Genomic DNA, 18011 nt, shown 5'->3' on the forward strand with positions numbered 1-18011 from the left:
AGCATAGACTATTCTTTTAATTAATCTTTCTTGGCCTTGGTTTCCTTATCTTTCAGATGAGTGAGTTGGGATATATAATCTTCAAGGTCCCTTCCAGCTCTAGCATTCTGTGATTTTTTTGGCTTTTGTTATTTGGTGAGCTAGTCAGCTGATGGTAGTAAGCATATGTATTAATTGACCTGAAACTCAAATCGGGATGGTATCTGGGAACAAGAAACTAGTATTCTTCACTCCATAGAGTGTGTACTGACTCTAGAATTAATTCATTCAGAAACATTTACTAAGTGCCCATTTCATACAGAGCACTGTGCTGGATTTGGGAGAGAGATAAAAAATTTAGGTTATATGTGGAGCTCATAACTTCAAGAGAAGAAAAGGCACAAGCACAGATTTTAACTATAATATATGATATTATATAATTAGTGAATTGCAGAACAAAGTGCTATCTGAAGTGCAAAGATGAAGTTTGTCACAGACTAACAGTCTTGGGGAAGAGTGCATGAAGGAGGTGGCCTTTTTGCTTTAACCAATAGAAATTCTCGAAGTACAGAAGGGAGGGAAGACATTTTAGGCATATGAGCCACCCTGTTTAGGCATGGTGTATTTGGGGAACAGAGGAGTAAGTTTGGTTGAAAAACACACTGGAAGTTAGCAGTGTGAAATGGAACCGAAGGCTGTATGGTACAAAGTTGTGAAGTGCCTTGAATACAAGTAGGGTTGTTAGTAGGGAATGTTGTTTACAGTGAGTAGGTTGTATTGCTAGAAAAGGTGCTTTAAATTGAAATTATGAAATGAAATCTAATTTTTACATGAAAACTGTGTTATAATACAGGATTATATAATTCCTTTATATTTTTTTGGAGGGATTATTTTACTGTTGAAAATTTGGTGCTTTAACATTTTATAGAAATGGCTATAAACTCCCTCCCATATTAGAATTTCTTCATCATGAAAGTTTTCTTTTCAGAGTAACCACTCTGCTCAAAATGCTTTTTCAGCTTCCTAATGTGGAGGAACCAATTTGTCAGCCACACTAGAAAACACATTCTCATCACATAATTACACTACCTACTCCATATTCTCATTCCTTTATTCTATTTGAGTGTGTCCCCATTTTCCTTATTTTTGCTGTTACCTTTGACCTTCTAAAGAGAGTTTCTGTTTAGTATTGCCCTAGAGTTAAAAGGTCATGAACCTGATCAAATTTGTAAGTTATGATAGAGAAAAAAAAAGACTTGGATCCTAATGTGGTCTCCTGAAAGAGGCTGATGTTGTAAGATCATTTTTCTGTTGCATGCCTGCTCTAAGTTTTGGAAATGAATATAAATGACTAAGTGCTATAAATGCAAATGGGTCAAAAGTAGACCTTTTTAACTTGCTATCTTAATATCAAACAAACAAAGTCTCTTCATCTAACTAACCGTTAAGCTATCCTCCCATCTCTTTTTTCTCCCTTCCAAACTTGAAGAAACAGTAGTATAAACTTACTGCCTCTTCTTTATTATATTCACTCCTCAGCCTCTTATATTCTCATTTCCAGCTCTACTATTTCCCAAAGTCATTCTTTCCAAAGTCAGTTAATACCTCTTGTTATCCACTCCTCATCCTCCTTGATCTTTTTTTTTTTGGCCAAATCTTATGTCATTGGCTATGTCCTCCTTCGTAATAGTCATTTGTCCCTTGACTTCTCTGACACTCTCCTGTTTTCTGCTGCCTCTGTAATTGTTCTCTCTTGGTTTTCTTCACTGTATTCTCTTTTTTCTACCTTGCCCCCAACTGTAGGCATCTACCTAATTTTTGTCTTTGGGCCTCTTTTCTACAAATTATCCTCAAAAATCTATATTTCCCTCTACAGCCTCTTATTAGTTTCAGGCCCATAGTTGCTTTCTAAACATCTCTATCTAGAACTGGAAGGGACCTTAAAAGCCAGCTGGTCCAATGTCTCATTTTACAGATGAAGAAATTGAGGCTTAGAGAGGTCAAATGATTTTTTGTAGTATATTCTTTAATATTAAGCTAATTAATATTAAGTTAACCATTAAGCATATGCATGGTTTAACTTACTCTGAGCCTAATTACTGTCAGACTGCTTCCTGGTTTTTAGCACAGACAATTTCTCCCTAGCTAATTTGTGTTTCCCACTTTATCAGAAACTGGATCATTGAGCTCTATTGTTTCTGAATCTTCCTTGTCTAGTCTGTTCCATTGATTCTGTCCTTCTGTTCTGTAACCAGATACAGGTGGTTTTGGTGACTGCTGCTTTGTAATGCAGCCTGAGACCTGAAGGAGCTCTCCCCATTGTCCCTGCTTGTTTTCATCATTTCTGTTGATATTCTATCAAGTTCTATAAAGTAACCGCTTGGTAATTTGGTGTAACATTAAGAGATTAAATCAGTTTTGGCAGCGTTATCATTTTTATCATATTGGCACAGTCTGGTATAGTCCTGAATAGCACTGAATAGTCCTCCAGCTATTTAAGTTGTTCTGTTTTTTCTTTGTTTTTTTTTTTCTGCTTTTCTGGAGGGGGTGAGATAGAGCATTGGGGTTAAGTGACTTGCCCAAGGTCACGCGGCTAGTTTTGTGTTAAGTGTCTGAGGCCAGATTTGAACTCAGGTCCTCCTAACTCCAGGGCCAGTGCTCTATTCACTTTGCCACCTAACTACCCCTTAAATTTTTATTTATTTCATTAGGAGTACTTTGTAATTGAATCAATACAAGTCTTTTGTGTGTTTTGGAAGGTTGATCTCCAGATATTTTATGCATTTTGCAGTTATTTGGAATAGGATTTCTCTTTATTATTGTTTCTTGTATTTTGTTATTGTATGGAAATGCTGTTGATTTTTTTTTTTTTTTTTTGCTTTTTGGAAGGGGGAAGGCAGGGCAGTTGCGGTTAAGTGACTTGTCCAAGATCACACGGCTAGTAAGTGTTAAGTGTCTGAGGCTGGATTTGAACTAAGATCCTTCTGACTCCGGGGCTGGTGCTCTATTCACTGTGCCACCTAGCTGCCAGTGCTATTGGTTTTTGAGGGTTTATTTTGTACCCTGCCACTTTGATGAAACTATTAATTCTCTCAGTATCTTTGCTGATTCCCTGGAGTTTTCCAAATACAGTCTTATCTCCTCTTTACCTATCTTTTTTCCTTTAATTCCTTTCTTCTTGTTTTATTGCTATTGCTAGCATTTCTAGAAGTATATCAAATGATAATGAGGGGAGTGGACATCCTTGCTTTACTTCTATATTTATTGGAAGAGATTCTAATGTATCCCCAATTGCGTATGCTGATTGCTTTTGGTTTTAGATAGATGCTTTTTATTATATTTTTTAAAAGGTTCAAAGTGCCAATACTTGGTATGGTTTGGGGCATAAAACAGTGTGGTATTTTGCCAAAGGCTTTTTCTGTGTCCGTTGAGATGATGTTTGGGATATTTGAGGTTTTAATATTAACAGTTAATTTTTTTGATTGTTTTCCTAATGTTGAACCTTCTTTCCATAACTTTTAAAAATCCTACTTGATGATAATGAATGATTTCTTAGATAAATTTCTGTGATTTGTTTTCTGGGATTTTGTGTATAACGTTTTTGAGTCAATATTCATCAATGATATTAGTCTATAGTTTTCTTTCTGTGTTTTATCTTTCCCTGGTTTAGGTATTGGGACAGCATTATCTCATTAAAGGGTTCTGGTGCTTTCTTTATCAGTTTATCAATTTTTAAGAATAATTTGTGGGGGCGACTAGGTGGCACAGTGAATAGAGCGCCAGCCCTGGAGTCAGGAGGACCTGAGTTCAAATCTGGCCTCAGACACTTGACACACTTACTAGCCATGTGACCTTGGGCAAGTAACAACCCCAATTCCCTACCTTCACCCCTTCAAAAAAAAAAAAGAATAATTTGTAAAATGTGGTTACTAACTATTTTTTAGAAATTTGATATAATTTTTCTGTGAACCCATTAAGATCAAGAATATTTTTACTTTAGTAGTTTCTTTAAAGCTAGATCTATTTCCTTTTCTGGGATTGAGTTATTTAAGAACTCTATCCGGTTTTCTGTAGTTTGAATATTTTATATTTTGAAGGTATTGCTTTGTTTCTTTTGTGTTCTCAGTTTTGTTAACATGTAACTGTGTATAATATGTATTCTGATTATTTTTATTTCTTATTTTTTGTAATTACATGTTGCTTGTTTGCTATTAATTTGATTTCTTTGCTGACTTTTTTTGAATCAGATCATCTAAGGGTTTATCAATTTTATTAGTCTTCAAAGAGCAAGCTTTTATTTTTTGATCATTTCTGTGGGTTTTTTCATTTCTAATTTATTTCACCTTTAATTTCTACTATCTCCTCTTTGTGCTTATTTTAGGCTTACTTATTTGGTGGATTTAATTTTTTAATGAATATTCATTTCATTAATCTTTTCTTTTTCTGTTTTTTAAAATATGTTAAGGTTCTGATTCTTCTCCAGAGACCTGCTTTAGCTACATTCCAGAAATTTTGCTATGTTGTTTCGCCATTATGGTTTTCTTTTATTCTTTGATTTAACTCATTTAGGATTCCATTGTTAAATCTCCATTTGGATCTATATCTTTAGTGGTCCTTGAACCAATTACATTTTTATTTGCATTTTGTTCTATAAAGACTATATTTGCAATTTCCACCTTTTTACATTTGTTTGTAATATCCTTGTGCCCTAGCACATGGTCAGTTTTAAGTGTTTCATGTGGTGCTTAGAAATATATATATTGTTTTGTTCCATTTAGAAGTTGCTATTAGTCTAATTCTTAGTTTCTCTAGCAATTTGTTCAGTTCTTGTTTTCCCTTTTGTTTATCTTTCTGTTAGATTTGTCCAAAATTGAGAGAGAAGGGGAAGAGAGAGGGGGGAAGAGACAGAGAGAGAGCATGTGAAATCTCCTGTCACTATTATGATATTGCAGACCTGCACAACTTGGCAGAAGGTAGGGGCCAGAATTAAAATGGGCTAAATTTCTTTGGGCCACAGGTAGGTTAGGCCAGAGATAGACCCATGATGGTTGGTTGCTGCGGGTCACATGACAAACAGAAGCGTGCTCAGTGGTAACCCTACATTTTTCATGGGCTGTTTGAAATCCTTTGGCGGGCTGCAAGAGGCCTGCAAGGCTTCTCCAGTTGCCCCCAGGAATGCTAAGTCCCTCCTCCCAGTGTAAGACAATAATTTTTCAGGCACCAAAAACTCCCCCAGGTCATACCCAAGCTTAAGGTTCCCATCTCCCTTCACACACCATGTCTCCTTTAGCACAGGATTAGTGGAACCTCCTTCTGCCACCAAAACAGTACCTCCTTCCTTTTCCCTTTTCAGTCTTTCCCCTTGTCACTCAGTCCCTTGTAGTCTCTTCTCTTTCTGAGACTACAACTAGCCTCTGATTTACACTAGCACATCACACACTCCTCTCCATCACTCTGCTCCCCTTCCACTTTCGTGTAGTCTCCCATATTTTAATATAATACCACCAAAAACTTGGTTTCATTGTAGGCAGTGTCAACAGGGTTCTGTCCATAGTATCCTTTATCTGCTTCCTTACTAATACTTCAACCAGATTTCTGCTTTCACACTGTGTGTACATTTAGAAAGAAGTCAATTGCTGGCCTCTCTACTTACTGTCCTTGGCTGCTGGATTTATTAATTCTTTCTACATTTCTGATGTTTGGGATGTTTGAGGAGCAAATAATTGCTTCAGTTCAGGTTTTTCTTTTTTAAAATGTTCCAAATGCCCTCTAATATTGAACATTCATTTTTCTTGCATGCATGGTTAATCTCAATTTTGCAGAATAGGTCACCCTGGGCTTATATCCTGAGCTTCTTTGCTCTTTGATAGACTTTCTATTACATTTGTTGATAGGTTCATAATAGTCTTGCATTATTCAAATGTCCTTTTCTTTGGGTTTGAATGGCTTTCTCCTGATTGCTTGCAAAACTTGTTTCTGAATTGAACTGTTGACTTTAACAGCTTCATTTTTGTAGTTTGCAGTTTTGGGTTTTGTTTTTTTTCTGGAGGTGATCTACAAATTTTTTTTGATATTTTGTTTTCTGTGTTAAGAAGTTCTGGGCAGTTCTTTTCTATTTCCCTTGTAATAGGATTAAGATTTTTTGCCCTGTGTGTTCTTCTGGGAGACCTGTGATTCTTGGATTGTTCTTTATATATACTGTCTTGAAGATCCATATGTTTTGCTTGCATAGTGAGCATATTTCCTTTTTATTCTTTTTTCTTTACTCTTTATTCTAAAATTATTCGATAATGATAAAATTAAATAAAATAACAGATAATATGTAAATTATAAAAATAATAGATAAAATAGAGAATATTAATAGATAATAATAGATACTATTAATAATAAAATAAAAATAAAATAATTATTTTATTCCATATTACTGTTTTTTGCTTCTTCAAAATTGTCTTTCCACATCTATGAATTTACCTTCCCAGTCTATTATTCTCTCTTTTTCTATTTTACTTTTGTTACTTGTCATTGAAGATTCTAGTTTTTCTATTCTCCCCATTGTTCTTCCTGTGTAGGCCATTAATTCTGTTCTTTTAATTCTCATTTACCTTTTGAACCACTTGAGAAGATCATGTTGTGGTTCTGTGTCTCATTGCATAGTGTCCTCACCTTTGTTTTTCAGTATTTATTGAAAGATGTCTGGACTAATTTACTGGATCTGGAGACTATATTTCCTTCTGTTGTCACTGCTTTTCCTGTTGATTTATCTTCAAGGTTTTTGAGTTTTCTTCTTCCTGAATCTTTGGTCGTTTCATTGATTTTTTTTTCCCTTTATTTCCTCCTATCAGTCACTTACTGATTCCCTCCCCTCTGATTGTGGTTTTCTTGGATCTCAGAGTATCTCAGCATCTTTGCATACTGAGTAAGGCACACAGTTCAGCAGTCTAGGGCTTTGCCTCAAGTGACTTTTGAGGGATCAGAAGGGGCTTCCAACTGGATACTTTTTCTTTCATGCTTCGTTGAGTGACGCACACTGCCCTCCCTCCACCCTGGCTCCTCCCCACCCCCCGCCCCCAGCACATACCCTGTGCCCTTTCCTGGTGTCCTGCCCCACTCCCTCTCTTCCTTGGTTCTTTGGCCTGAAGGGGGCACTTCAGAGCTTTACAATGCACTTGTTCCCACCTACCCACATCCCAACCCCCATCTGTCTCTGCATTTGCTGGTGCCAGGGTTGTCTTCCCTGGCCTGGGAATTCAGAATTCTGCAGCACTGATGCTGTGGTGTTCTGGCCCTTTGCTGCTGAGCAGCCATGGTCTCCTGGCCGCTAGTGCAGCTCCGTAGCTGTAGCAAGGGATTTGGTGAAGGAGCGTTAAGGAAGCTCAGGGTCAGAGAGAGTTTGTTCATGGGTTTTAGGCTTTTTTCTTTTAACCTCTGTTTGGATTCTGGCTGTCCTAGACCATGAAGACAAATGGATTTGCTTTATCTTTGTCATGATTTCTCTTTTTGAAAGGTTTAAGAGTTGGGGGAGTTGGATAAGATGACTGTCTGCAATGGTGAAGGCATTTGAAGATCTTCCCTGTTCCTCAGTGGGACTCGCTTAGAGCCCAACAAGAGAAGTTTGCTTAGGGGAGGCTTGTTTTTTCAGGAGAGCCCACACTTTTGTTGCTTTGTAATTGGGCAGTGGGTCAGGAAGGTTGTGATGTCCTCTGACCCTGGAGAAGGCTATATACACTCTTCAGGTGAGGTTTTGCTGTGAGGCTCACTCATGGGAAGACTTGTGTGATTTGGCCAGATGAGACTCAGGATTCGCAGTTGAGCCTCCTGGCTTTGAAAACCCAGATGTTGGTGCTTCTTCCTCTGGTAACTAACTATGTATATATGTAATGGTCAGACAGCTGGAAGCCTTGTCTGTTGGTCTGTTGAATTATGTTATTTTCTCCGTCTGTATTTTTGTCTGCTTGTAATTTCTGTTTGTATTTCTCTGAAGTTCAAGGTACTGACTTTTTCCCCTGAACTAAGTGCATGATAATATGTTTGATAACAGTAAGATTGTTAACCCTTTCCTTTAGAAAAACATATCAAAGAACCTGTGCTAGCAGCCATCCTGGGTGTTCTGGGTACTTGCCATTATGCTGTCCTGTCTTGTTGCTCATGTGACCTGGAAATGAATGAATATCCTTTTTTTAGAATTCTTTACTTCTGTTGTATTCCAATTGTTACTTCAGTCCATTATCTAAGGCAGATTCCTATGAATGAATACTTTTAGAGTTACCTAAGGCTCTTTACTCTAAAGGTTATTGGGGCATTTACTCTGCTAAAAGAGAAGACAAATGTAGATATTACAGCATTGGCCTCAGATAATTAGAAAAGATATCAGTTCTTATACCACCTTTTTCTTTTACTTGGTGTGTATATTGAAACAATAACATTTTTGTGTAGTATAATCAAAGAAGCTTTGGAATTGCCATCAGAAGCTTTCTGGTCATTAGTAAGTAAATCTCTTTAAATCTAAGCTTTTTTTTTTTTAAAAAATCTTTAATCTGTAAAACCAAGATAATACTTAGTACAGTAGTGATAAAGGGCAAAGGGGTCTTAGAGGCCACAGAGTCTAATCTCCTATTCTTAAAAATGAGGAAATTAAGCCCTGACATTGTTAAACAATTTGCTCAGGGTCACAAAGATGAGTGACAGAGCAGGGATTAGAACCCAGGTATGAAGGGAGTTGGGTGGTTTAGTGGGTAGAGCTGTGGGTCTAGAACCAGGAAGATCTGAATTCAGATATGGACTCAGACACCTAATAGTTGTGTGACCTTGAAAAGTCACATACACCTTTGTCTGCCCCAGTTTGTATCGATTGTAAAGTGGGGAAAGTAATAGTGCCTCTCTCCTAGGAGTGTTGTGAGGATCCAATGAGATAACATTTTTCAAGTGCATAAAACAGTGCCTGACCCATAGTAGGCTTGTTTCCCTCCTTTCATCCAGTCCTTAGACTGCAGTCTTTTTATACCTTCCACTGTACCATACTTCCTTGGCAGTGTGGTTGTGAGACTCAAAGAAGAGAATATATATGAAAATCCTTTGCAACTATAAAGTACTACACACACTTAAGTTATTATTATGTTTCTTCACCTGTGAAAAATGAGAAGAATGATGTCAAACTTGTTTTATTCTTTTTTTTTTTTTTTTGCCTTTTGGAGGGCAGTTGGGGTTAAGTAACTTGCCCAAGGTCACACGGCTAGTTTTTTTGTGTAGGTCTTAAGTGTCTGAGGCCGGAACTGAACTCGGGTCCTCCTGACTCTGGGCCAGTGCTTTACTCACTGCGCCACCTAGCCACCCCTAAACTTGTTTTATTCTTTTGGGAATATTAAATTGATACCTTTTTGGAATACTAGTACTGTGAAAATAGACATTCTTAGTATGCTTATTTAAAGATTTTGTTTTCTGTTCAGTAATTACTGATCATGATATCATAGATTTAGTGTTGGAAGGAACTTCACTCGTTTACCTCAGTCCTTTCGCCCAGCAGAATGAGACTCTTACAGGCAGTCAGAGTCAGTGTGCTGCTGAGACTCAGCCACACAGGTCATTGGATACCAGAGCCAGGGGACTGTTTCGGAATTCTTTTGAACACTAAAGCAAAAGTGCCTGATGCTATTTCATATTCCGTAAACATCATTTATTGATGCATTTGCATAATGCAGTTATGTTGTGAGGAATTTTCAAATGTTTTTTCTTATCAACTTAGTGTAATTTTATTCAGAAGGTTGATGAGACCTATACATAATATAGGCTTGATTAATCTTAGCCCTTTTTTGTTTATTTTTACTTCCATTTTATTTATTTCCAATTAGATTTTCTCTTAGTCAGACTTTGCATCTTATTATCGCATCTCTTAACAAACTGCTTCATTTTTATATGGTACTAGGTATTCCTACCCGTTCTTTGGAAGTGCTGCTCCCATCATGACCAATCCACCTGTAGAAGTTCGGAAAAATATGGAGGTTTTTCTCCCCCAGTCTTACTGTGCATTTGATTTTGCTACTTTGCCTCATCAACTCCAAGATACTTTCTTGAGGTACTGTCTATATGTATGATTAAATAATAAGGCTTCATAAATGTATTGCATATGAAAAATTACTAATTTGTATTCATATATAGAGGAAAATCCTATAGGAGAGAATCAAAAACATTTTGAACATTTTGTTTTATTTTTTTATTTTGAACATTTTAAAAGATAGGATTTCATTTTTTTAAAAATCTAACAATTGTGCTTCCAATATTCTATTTAAAGTTAAAGATTATATTATTTCATTTGTCTGAATTTGGATTGATGAATTAGTGGAAATAGAAGATTTGTATGAGGAAGAACTGTTAAAAAATAATGTTGCTAACTCCTAATTTAGTATGTATGTAGAGTTGAAAAGTTGAACAAAGATGAACTCCTGACTCTGTCACTGATGAAGTGCACGTGTGCCTTTGTTGTATCATCCAAACTATGTCCCAGGTTGTTTATCTGGAATACAGAGGAGATGCCTCATGTCTAGATAACAGAAAAGTTGAAATTACCTATGGGAAGTATTCTCTGCTCTAAATAACTCCATTCAAATTTGTACACTTTGACAAGAAGAATGGGAAAAATTAAGCCTTTAACCAGAAAGTAGAAAAACAAATTGTAAATATTTTTTTCTTTAAAATATATAGATCCAGATTTTAATAATTATTCACATTTGCTACATGTTCTTTTCATTCAAAATGATGATTAAGGAGACATTGCAAGGAGTTGTGTAATCTCAATCTGAACCAAGGAAATGCAAAGCATTTAATTCAATGAAGGTAAAGTTCTGTCCTCTGTGATTTCAACCATGTTCTTGTAAAACATTTCTCTTACATAGGTTGCCACTGCTTGTTGAACTGTGGCATAAGGACAAAATGGCCAAAGACTTACTTCTGGGAATTGCAAGGATTCAGCTTTCAAATGTCTTGTCTTTAGAAAAAACCCGATTTTTAGGTGCTCATGGTGAACAGTGTTGGCGACAAACTTACAGTGCAAAGGTTCCTGTTACAGCAGCACAAGGGTAATATGTTTGATTATATTTCTATTTTAATGTAACCTTCCAATATCTGTGTTCAGCCTGGCTATGTAAAATAAAAATATTATTAGTGTAGTGCATAGCAATCTCTTATATTGATTCACATTTACATACTAATATACATTTTCCTCCTATTTCTCTTTTGTCCTGGGATTCAAATTCTTTGATAAAGTTAGAGTAATAGATTTTAGAGCTAGAAAGGATGTTAAAAATCATGATCAAAGCCCTCATTTTGCAGATATAGAAAGGTGAAGTGACTTGCCCAAAATCACATAAGTAATAAGGGGTAGGGTTTGGATTGGAACCCACTTCTTTTGACTCTAAATCTTCTGTTCCTTCTACAATGTTATGTTGCTCTTAAAAGAAAAAAGGGCAAAAAAAAAGGAAAGGACAAAAAGCAGAAAAAAGGGCAGCTGGGTGATGCAGTGGATAGACCTAAGGAAGACCCAAGTTCAAATTCAGCCTCAGACACTTATTAGTGTGACCCTGGACGAGTCACTTCACCCTGTTTGCCCCAGTTTCTTCATCTGTAAAATGAATTGGAGAAGGAAATGGCAAACCATTCCAGGGTCTTTGCCAAGAAAACCTAAGTGGGGTTATGAAGAGTCAGACATGACTGAAATGACTAAACAACAACAAAAAAATCTTGTATTTGGAATTATAGACCTAGAGCTGTGTAAGGAATCTCAAAGGATGTCTAGCTCATGCCTCTAATTTTACAAATGGGGAGACTGGGGCATAAGGAGGTAAACTTTGTCAAAGGTCACATTGATAGTAAGCTTATGTTATATTTCTTTTTTAAAGTTATGTTCTAGCAGTAGTAGGACAATCATCTTTAAATAAAAACTTTAATATTCAGTGTCTTCTTTGCTTAAGATAAATGCTTTCCCATCTTGTTACTCCACAGAATGAAAATGTGTATCTCAGATTAAACTCTGAAGATATTACAAAAATATTGAATACTAGGTGGTATTTACAAAAATATAATTGACTTGTTCTTAATTACAATTTTCAGATAGTGAATAATGTAGTTCATGCTTCATATACTTTAGATACAAAACACTTATTGAATTTTCTTTCCTCTAGGCAATTTCATAATATATGTAATCTCTCCCCTGGCCAGATTCTATCAGTAAAGGACCATGGGAGGATGACTAGGGGTATTGTAGAAAGCAGATTTAAGTAATAAACTCATGGTGTTAAAGTCTCAGTTAGAAACATGAGCAACTTGATTTTTTTTCTTTTGGCCCTATGAGGATATGGCATGGGGGAACTGCCAGTGATTCCAGGGAGCTCCCTCTTCTGTTGTAGATTAGCAACTCATCTTCTTGATCATTTCATCATTACTGTAGCAGTCAAACAAAATGAATACATGCAGTGTCCCTGTTCAGAAATATATGTCCCTTTCTGGCTTTTGTGCCTACTACCTCTCTGTTGGAAGATGAGTACTTTGTTTCATCATGAGTCCTCTGGAAAATGTTTGGTCATAACATTGTCAGGGTTCCTAAATCTTTCAAAGTTGTTTTTCTTTACAGATAATATTAGTTCTTAGGTAGATAGATACTGCTTCCAACATTTAAGAACAATGTATTTATTTTTAAGATGCAGCATGGCATAGTGGGATAAGAAGTATTTTTTATGACTCTTTTTATACTCAATGTCCTGACAATAGTAGGGCAAGTTATATTTCAATAAAAATTTTAATTAATATTAAATGCCTGTGGTACTGAAGATAAATGTTCTATCTTGTTACTTCACAATATAAAAATGTATACTTCACATTAAATCCTGAACATAGAAAACTGACCTGACTATTCAAATTGTCCTCTTAATGGATTTGGGGTAACTAACTTATCTTCTTAGTGATCTAGACAGTTCTTCAAGAACTGTTGAAAAGAAGATAGTGATTTACTTTGGTAGATTGAGTTTCTTCTCCTGGAAGTTCTATGTATCAGGGAAATCAGAGGTCTAGTTTCTGACCCTTTCCATTTATTCCTATGCTTCTTAATGTTTTGTTTTGTTTTTTAGTATAAAGGGATGTTGTATTTTGTTAAAAGCTTTATTTTTCTGCATCTTCCAATATAATTAGGTGGGTTTTGTTGTTTTCATTTGTATTTTGATCTGTTATACTTATATTTTTCTAATACTCAATTTTCAAGTATTATACTTATGATATAAATCCAGTGTAGTTTTTTTTTAATGTTGTTACTTCTTTGCTAATATTTTATAAAATGTTCTTTTTTTTTTTAAGCAATCGGGGTTAAGTAACTTGCTCAAGGTTACATGGCCAGTTATTTCTGGCTGTGGTGCTAAGTATCTGAGCCTGGATTCGATCCCCAGGTCATCCCAACACTGGGGCCAGTGCTCTTACTTGCTGAGCCCCCTGGCCGCCCCTTTTATAAACTAGTCTTACATTGATGTTTATTATGGACTCTAGTTTCTTGGATTTATCACTCCCTGGTTTAAGTATTAGCACCATAGTTGTCTCATAGAAGGAATATAATATAATTCCCCCTTTCCCTATTTTTTCAAACAGTTTATATAATATTGGAAATAATTTTTCTTTTTTGATCATATTTGCTTTCATTTGTATGGACCCACCCTGCTTTTGAAGCTTATTGCTTGTTCATTTCTTTTTCCTGAGATAGAGTTATTTAAATTCTCTATTTCATGTTCTATTAAACTAGGTTTTTTATATTTTAGTAAATATTTATTAATTTCATTTATCAGTGCTTTTGGCGTGTAATGTATCAAAATTGTTTTCTCTTCAGATGCTATGAATTCTTTTTCATTTTTGATATTGGAAATTTTTGTTTTCCCCTTTTTTTTAAAAAACAGATTAGCTAAGTTTATCCTTCCCCTCTTCCCACAGTTCTTCCTTTTATCAACTTTTTTTTAATGGTTTATCACTTTTCCGACTTATTTATATTTGTGTATGATGGAGGTTTTTGATTTGCTGTATTTCTCATTTTTTTTAGTTATGTGTCCAATTCTTCAATCTATTATTTTTCTCTTTTGTTGATGAAAGTGTTTAGAGAGAGAAATATTCCTATTAGGGCTGTTCTGTCTGGTTCAGTGAATAGTACCAGACTTCAAATCAGGAAGAACTGAGTTGAATTCAAATTCTTCCTCAAATACTAACAAGCTGTGAGACATTGAGTAAGTCACTTAATCTCTTTCTGCTATAGTTTTCTCATCTTCTGTATAATGGAGATAGTAATGCTTTATATTTTTATATAGGGTTGTGAAGATGAAATGAGATTGTTTGTAAAGTGCTTTGCAAATCTTAAAACCTTATATGAATACTAGTTATTGTCTCATTTTCATTAATGGAATTACCTAGTGTTTCTATAATTTGATCTTTGATCCACCCCCTTTTTTTTTTTTTTAAAGCAGTCAGGGTTAAGTAACTTGCTCAAGGTTACACGGCCAGTTGCCAGTTATTTCTGTGTGTGGTGCTGAGTATCTGAGCCCAGATTTGATCCAGGTCATCCCAACACTGGAGCCGGTGCTCTTACTTGCTGAGCCACCTGGCTGCCCCTAAGCAATTGGGGTTAAGTAACTTGCTCAAGGTTACACAGCCAGGTGTTTCTGGGTGGTTGCTAAGTGTCTGAGCCCGGGATTCGATCTCCAGGTCATTCCAACACTGGAGCCGGTGCTCTTACTTGCTGTGCTACCTGGCCACCCCGATCCACCCTTTCTTTAACATTATTTCATCTATATTCACATTTTATCCCTTTTGTCCAATGCCCTTTATTAAGATATTTATTGCATATAGTTGATAGAGCTTTTTAAAAAATGTTTCTACTTTTCTGTATTTGATATCTTTTTTCTTTTAAAGCAATTGGGATTAAGTAACTTGCTCAAGGTTACACAGCCAGTTATTTTTGTATGGGAGCCGAGTATCTGAAGCCACAACCGATCCCAGGTCTCCCGACACTGGGGCTGGCGCTCTTACTCACTGCACCACCTGTCCACCCCTAAGAAATTGGGGTTAAGTAACTTGCTCAAGGTTACCCGGCTAGTTATTTTGTGTGGGTGTTAAGTTTCTGAGGCCGGAACCGATCCCAGGTCTCCTGATGCTGTATTTGATATCTTAATGCCCTTTCATGTGGTAGATTTTTGTAAAGAATGGTTCATACAGCTGAGAAATACACATATTATTTTTATTCCATTCATTAATTGCCACAGGTTCAGCATCTCAAACTTTTATAAAATTCTGTTCAGATCATTATTTTGTCATTTATATTGTTAGATTTTTCTAGGTCTTAAAAGGGATACATATATATATATATTTCATACACATACATATATATATGTATTGTATATATATATATTCTGCTTCAGTTACTATAATTCAATTAGTTTTTCCTTAAGGATTTAGATATTATGTCATTTGGTACTCATATATTAAGTTCTAATACTGTCAGTATTTATGGTGTTTTTAAGCATTATTATACCTTTATTATCTTTTAAAACTATTTTTACTGTTGCTTTTTCTGAGATCTCTAACCTTGGGGTTTTGTTGTTGTTGTTGTTGTTGTTTAATTTACCTGAAACATAATAGTTTGCTCCAGCCCCTTAATTTTGCTTTGTTGTGAATCTTTATTTTTAAAGCATGTTTTTTGTAAACGACATATTTTTTGGATTTTTTTCTTTTAAATCTACTTTGCTTCCCTCTTCTCTTTTATAGTTGAGTTTATCTCATTTATCTTAACTGTTATAATTTTTTTAACTATTTCACATCTCATAAGTTCTTTTTATAAAGGAAAAAATGTGGGAAAAAGAGAAAGTGTGATAAAAACTAGTAATCTATAATTTAATTCTGTTCACTTCCTTACTTCATTAAGCCCAGACTTCAGGCGTTAATTCCTATACTTTCTTTGTGACTTGTCTCAAAATAGAGGTACCACTCTTGAAGTTGTTTTAACATTAAGCACCAGCATGTACCTCGAAGAGGGCAGGTAAATCTAATCATTGATGCTTAATTTTTTTAAACATGATTTGATTGTATCAGTAATTTTGCATGAGAGGGATAGGACATTTTTTTTTTTGCATACTTGGTGGCTTAGGTGCTAGTTATGACTGTTAACTGTGACTGTCAGACATACCAACTTAATTTTTGGAGCCCCAGTTTTGTCTTTGCGTACACTAGTTAGTACCTGCTATGCTTACTTTATTTTTTTATTTTTTTAAAGCAGTTGGGGTTAAGTAACTTGCTCAAGGTTACACAGCCAGTTATTTTGTGTGGGTGCTGAGTATCTGAGGCTGGAACCGATCCTGGGTCTCCCAGCTCTGCGGCCGGCGCTCTTACACACTGTGCCACCTGGCTGCCCCTGCTATGCTTACTTTAAAGAATTATAAAGGATCAAATAAAATAATGGATCTGAAAACAATTAGAAAACTCTTAAGCACCATGTGTAAATGTAAAGCTTTTCTTTCATAATCAAGTAATTATGGCTGACTTCCTTTGGTATGGACGTTTGACCAGTAGAATTAGAATCCACTTTAGGAAGGACATTTGCAAGTGTGAACAACTGGCTGGAGATATTTCATGCTTGATTAGGGATTTATCATGCCAAAAAGTGATGGATAAATATAATAAAGTTAATAAAATAATTAATAAAGATAATTAGTTTGAATTAATTTAGCAGATATTTGTTATGCATTTCCTGTGTTTAGAGCATTATATCAGACATTATGAAAAGACAATTTTTTTCAATCAGTAAATATTTATTAAGCACTTGCTGTGTGCTTGGCAGTTGTGCTGTGAGTTCCTTTGTTGCATATTTTGGGCTTTTTATTCCTAACACCAACATCAGCTGTGACTTCAGTAGTCCTGCCAGTTACAGTCATAGGCTTATGCTTCTGGTTTTTCACTCAGTTATCCTAATTTTTCATTTACTGATGCCTAGTGTATAGACATAACTCTGCTTGTTTGCTTCTTCCTTACTTTGCATAGCTAATCATTTAGCAAATCTTGTCAGTTCTGTCCTGGCAGCAGTTGTTGGGCTTACCATCCCAATGCAGGCCTTTATTCCCACCCACTTGTATTTGGAGGAGGCAAGTACCTCCAAAAAGGTCTTCCAGCTTCCTTTGTGTCCTGCATATCACGGCCAGAATGAAGATATACAATTTAGATAAGAGTTGGTCGAGCTTTTCTCAAAGTTTACAATTTAGATAGAATTCTAGAGTATTCTACTTCTAGAGTTGATTGACCCAGTTTTAAGACTTTATATTTATCTGTATTAAATTTTATTAGATTTGACCCATATTTGAGATTCTTTTGGATACTGATGGTTATTCCTCATGTTAAATAACTTTCCAGCTATGTCTTATCTGCAGATTTGATAAGCTTGCCATCTATATCTTTTTCAAAGTCATTTGTAGAAATAATAGAGTCAAACAGAGATTCCTCTAGAACTCTCCACTGGAGATTTCCCTTCAAGTTGATTTTATTTTGGTCCAGATTATAGTTTTATTTGTAGGGGATACTCTTAGTGCAGAAAGATTTAGGTACTTGCCTAAGACACTGAAAGATTCAGTAATTTGCCCATGGTCACACAGAGGCAGAACTTAAAGTCATCTGCTATGTGAAACTGTCTTTCTTCAAGTTGATAGAGAGAGGGACTGGACTTGTGATTTCACTGGTATAGAGAGCTTGCAGATGAGAAGAGTCCCTCCCCCAATGTAAATCAGCTCTATCTCTTTAGTTTATGGTCTTAAATTAAAGCAATAGTGTCAGACTACTACAGAGAAACAGATCCTTGCAGGAGGCATATTAACTTAGAAAATCACAAATTAATGCTATGTTGTATTGTATTTTTGTTTATTTTGTTAAATATTTCCTGGTTACATTTTAATCTGATTCTTTTTTTTTTCTCTTGGAGGGCAATTGGGGTTAAGTAACTTGCCCAAGGTTACACGGTTAGGTTTTTTTGTGTAGGT

At 35.6% G+C, this 18011-nt stretch overlaps 1 protein-coding gene across 1 annotated transcript in view; it reads left to right on the top strand.

Annotated features, from left to right (window-relative positions):
* Nucleotides 1-18011, top strand: part of CEP120 (centrosomal protein 120) — a 114813-nt gene that overhangs the window by 45301 nt on the left and 51501 nt on the right. Inside the window, exons 10-11 of the mRNA XM_069087736.1 lie at nt 9899-10048; nt 10866-11048. Coding sequence (XP_068943837.1) covers nt 9899-10048; nt 10866-11048 — 333 coding nt within the window. The remainder of the gene's footprint in view (nt 1-9898; nt 10049-10865; nt 11049-18011) is intronic.

This window comes from Petaurus breviceps, unplaced genomic scaffold, assembly GCF_028583685.1.
Source record: "Petaurus breviceps papuanus isolate PSGF00001 unplaced genomic scaffold, PetGlider_PUasm1.0 183, whole genome shotgun sequence".
NCBI classification, from domain to species: Eukaryota; Metazoa; Chordata; class Mammalia; order Diprotodontia; family Petauridae; genus Petaurus; species Petaurus breviceps.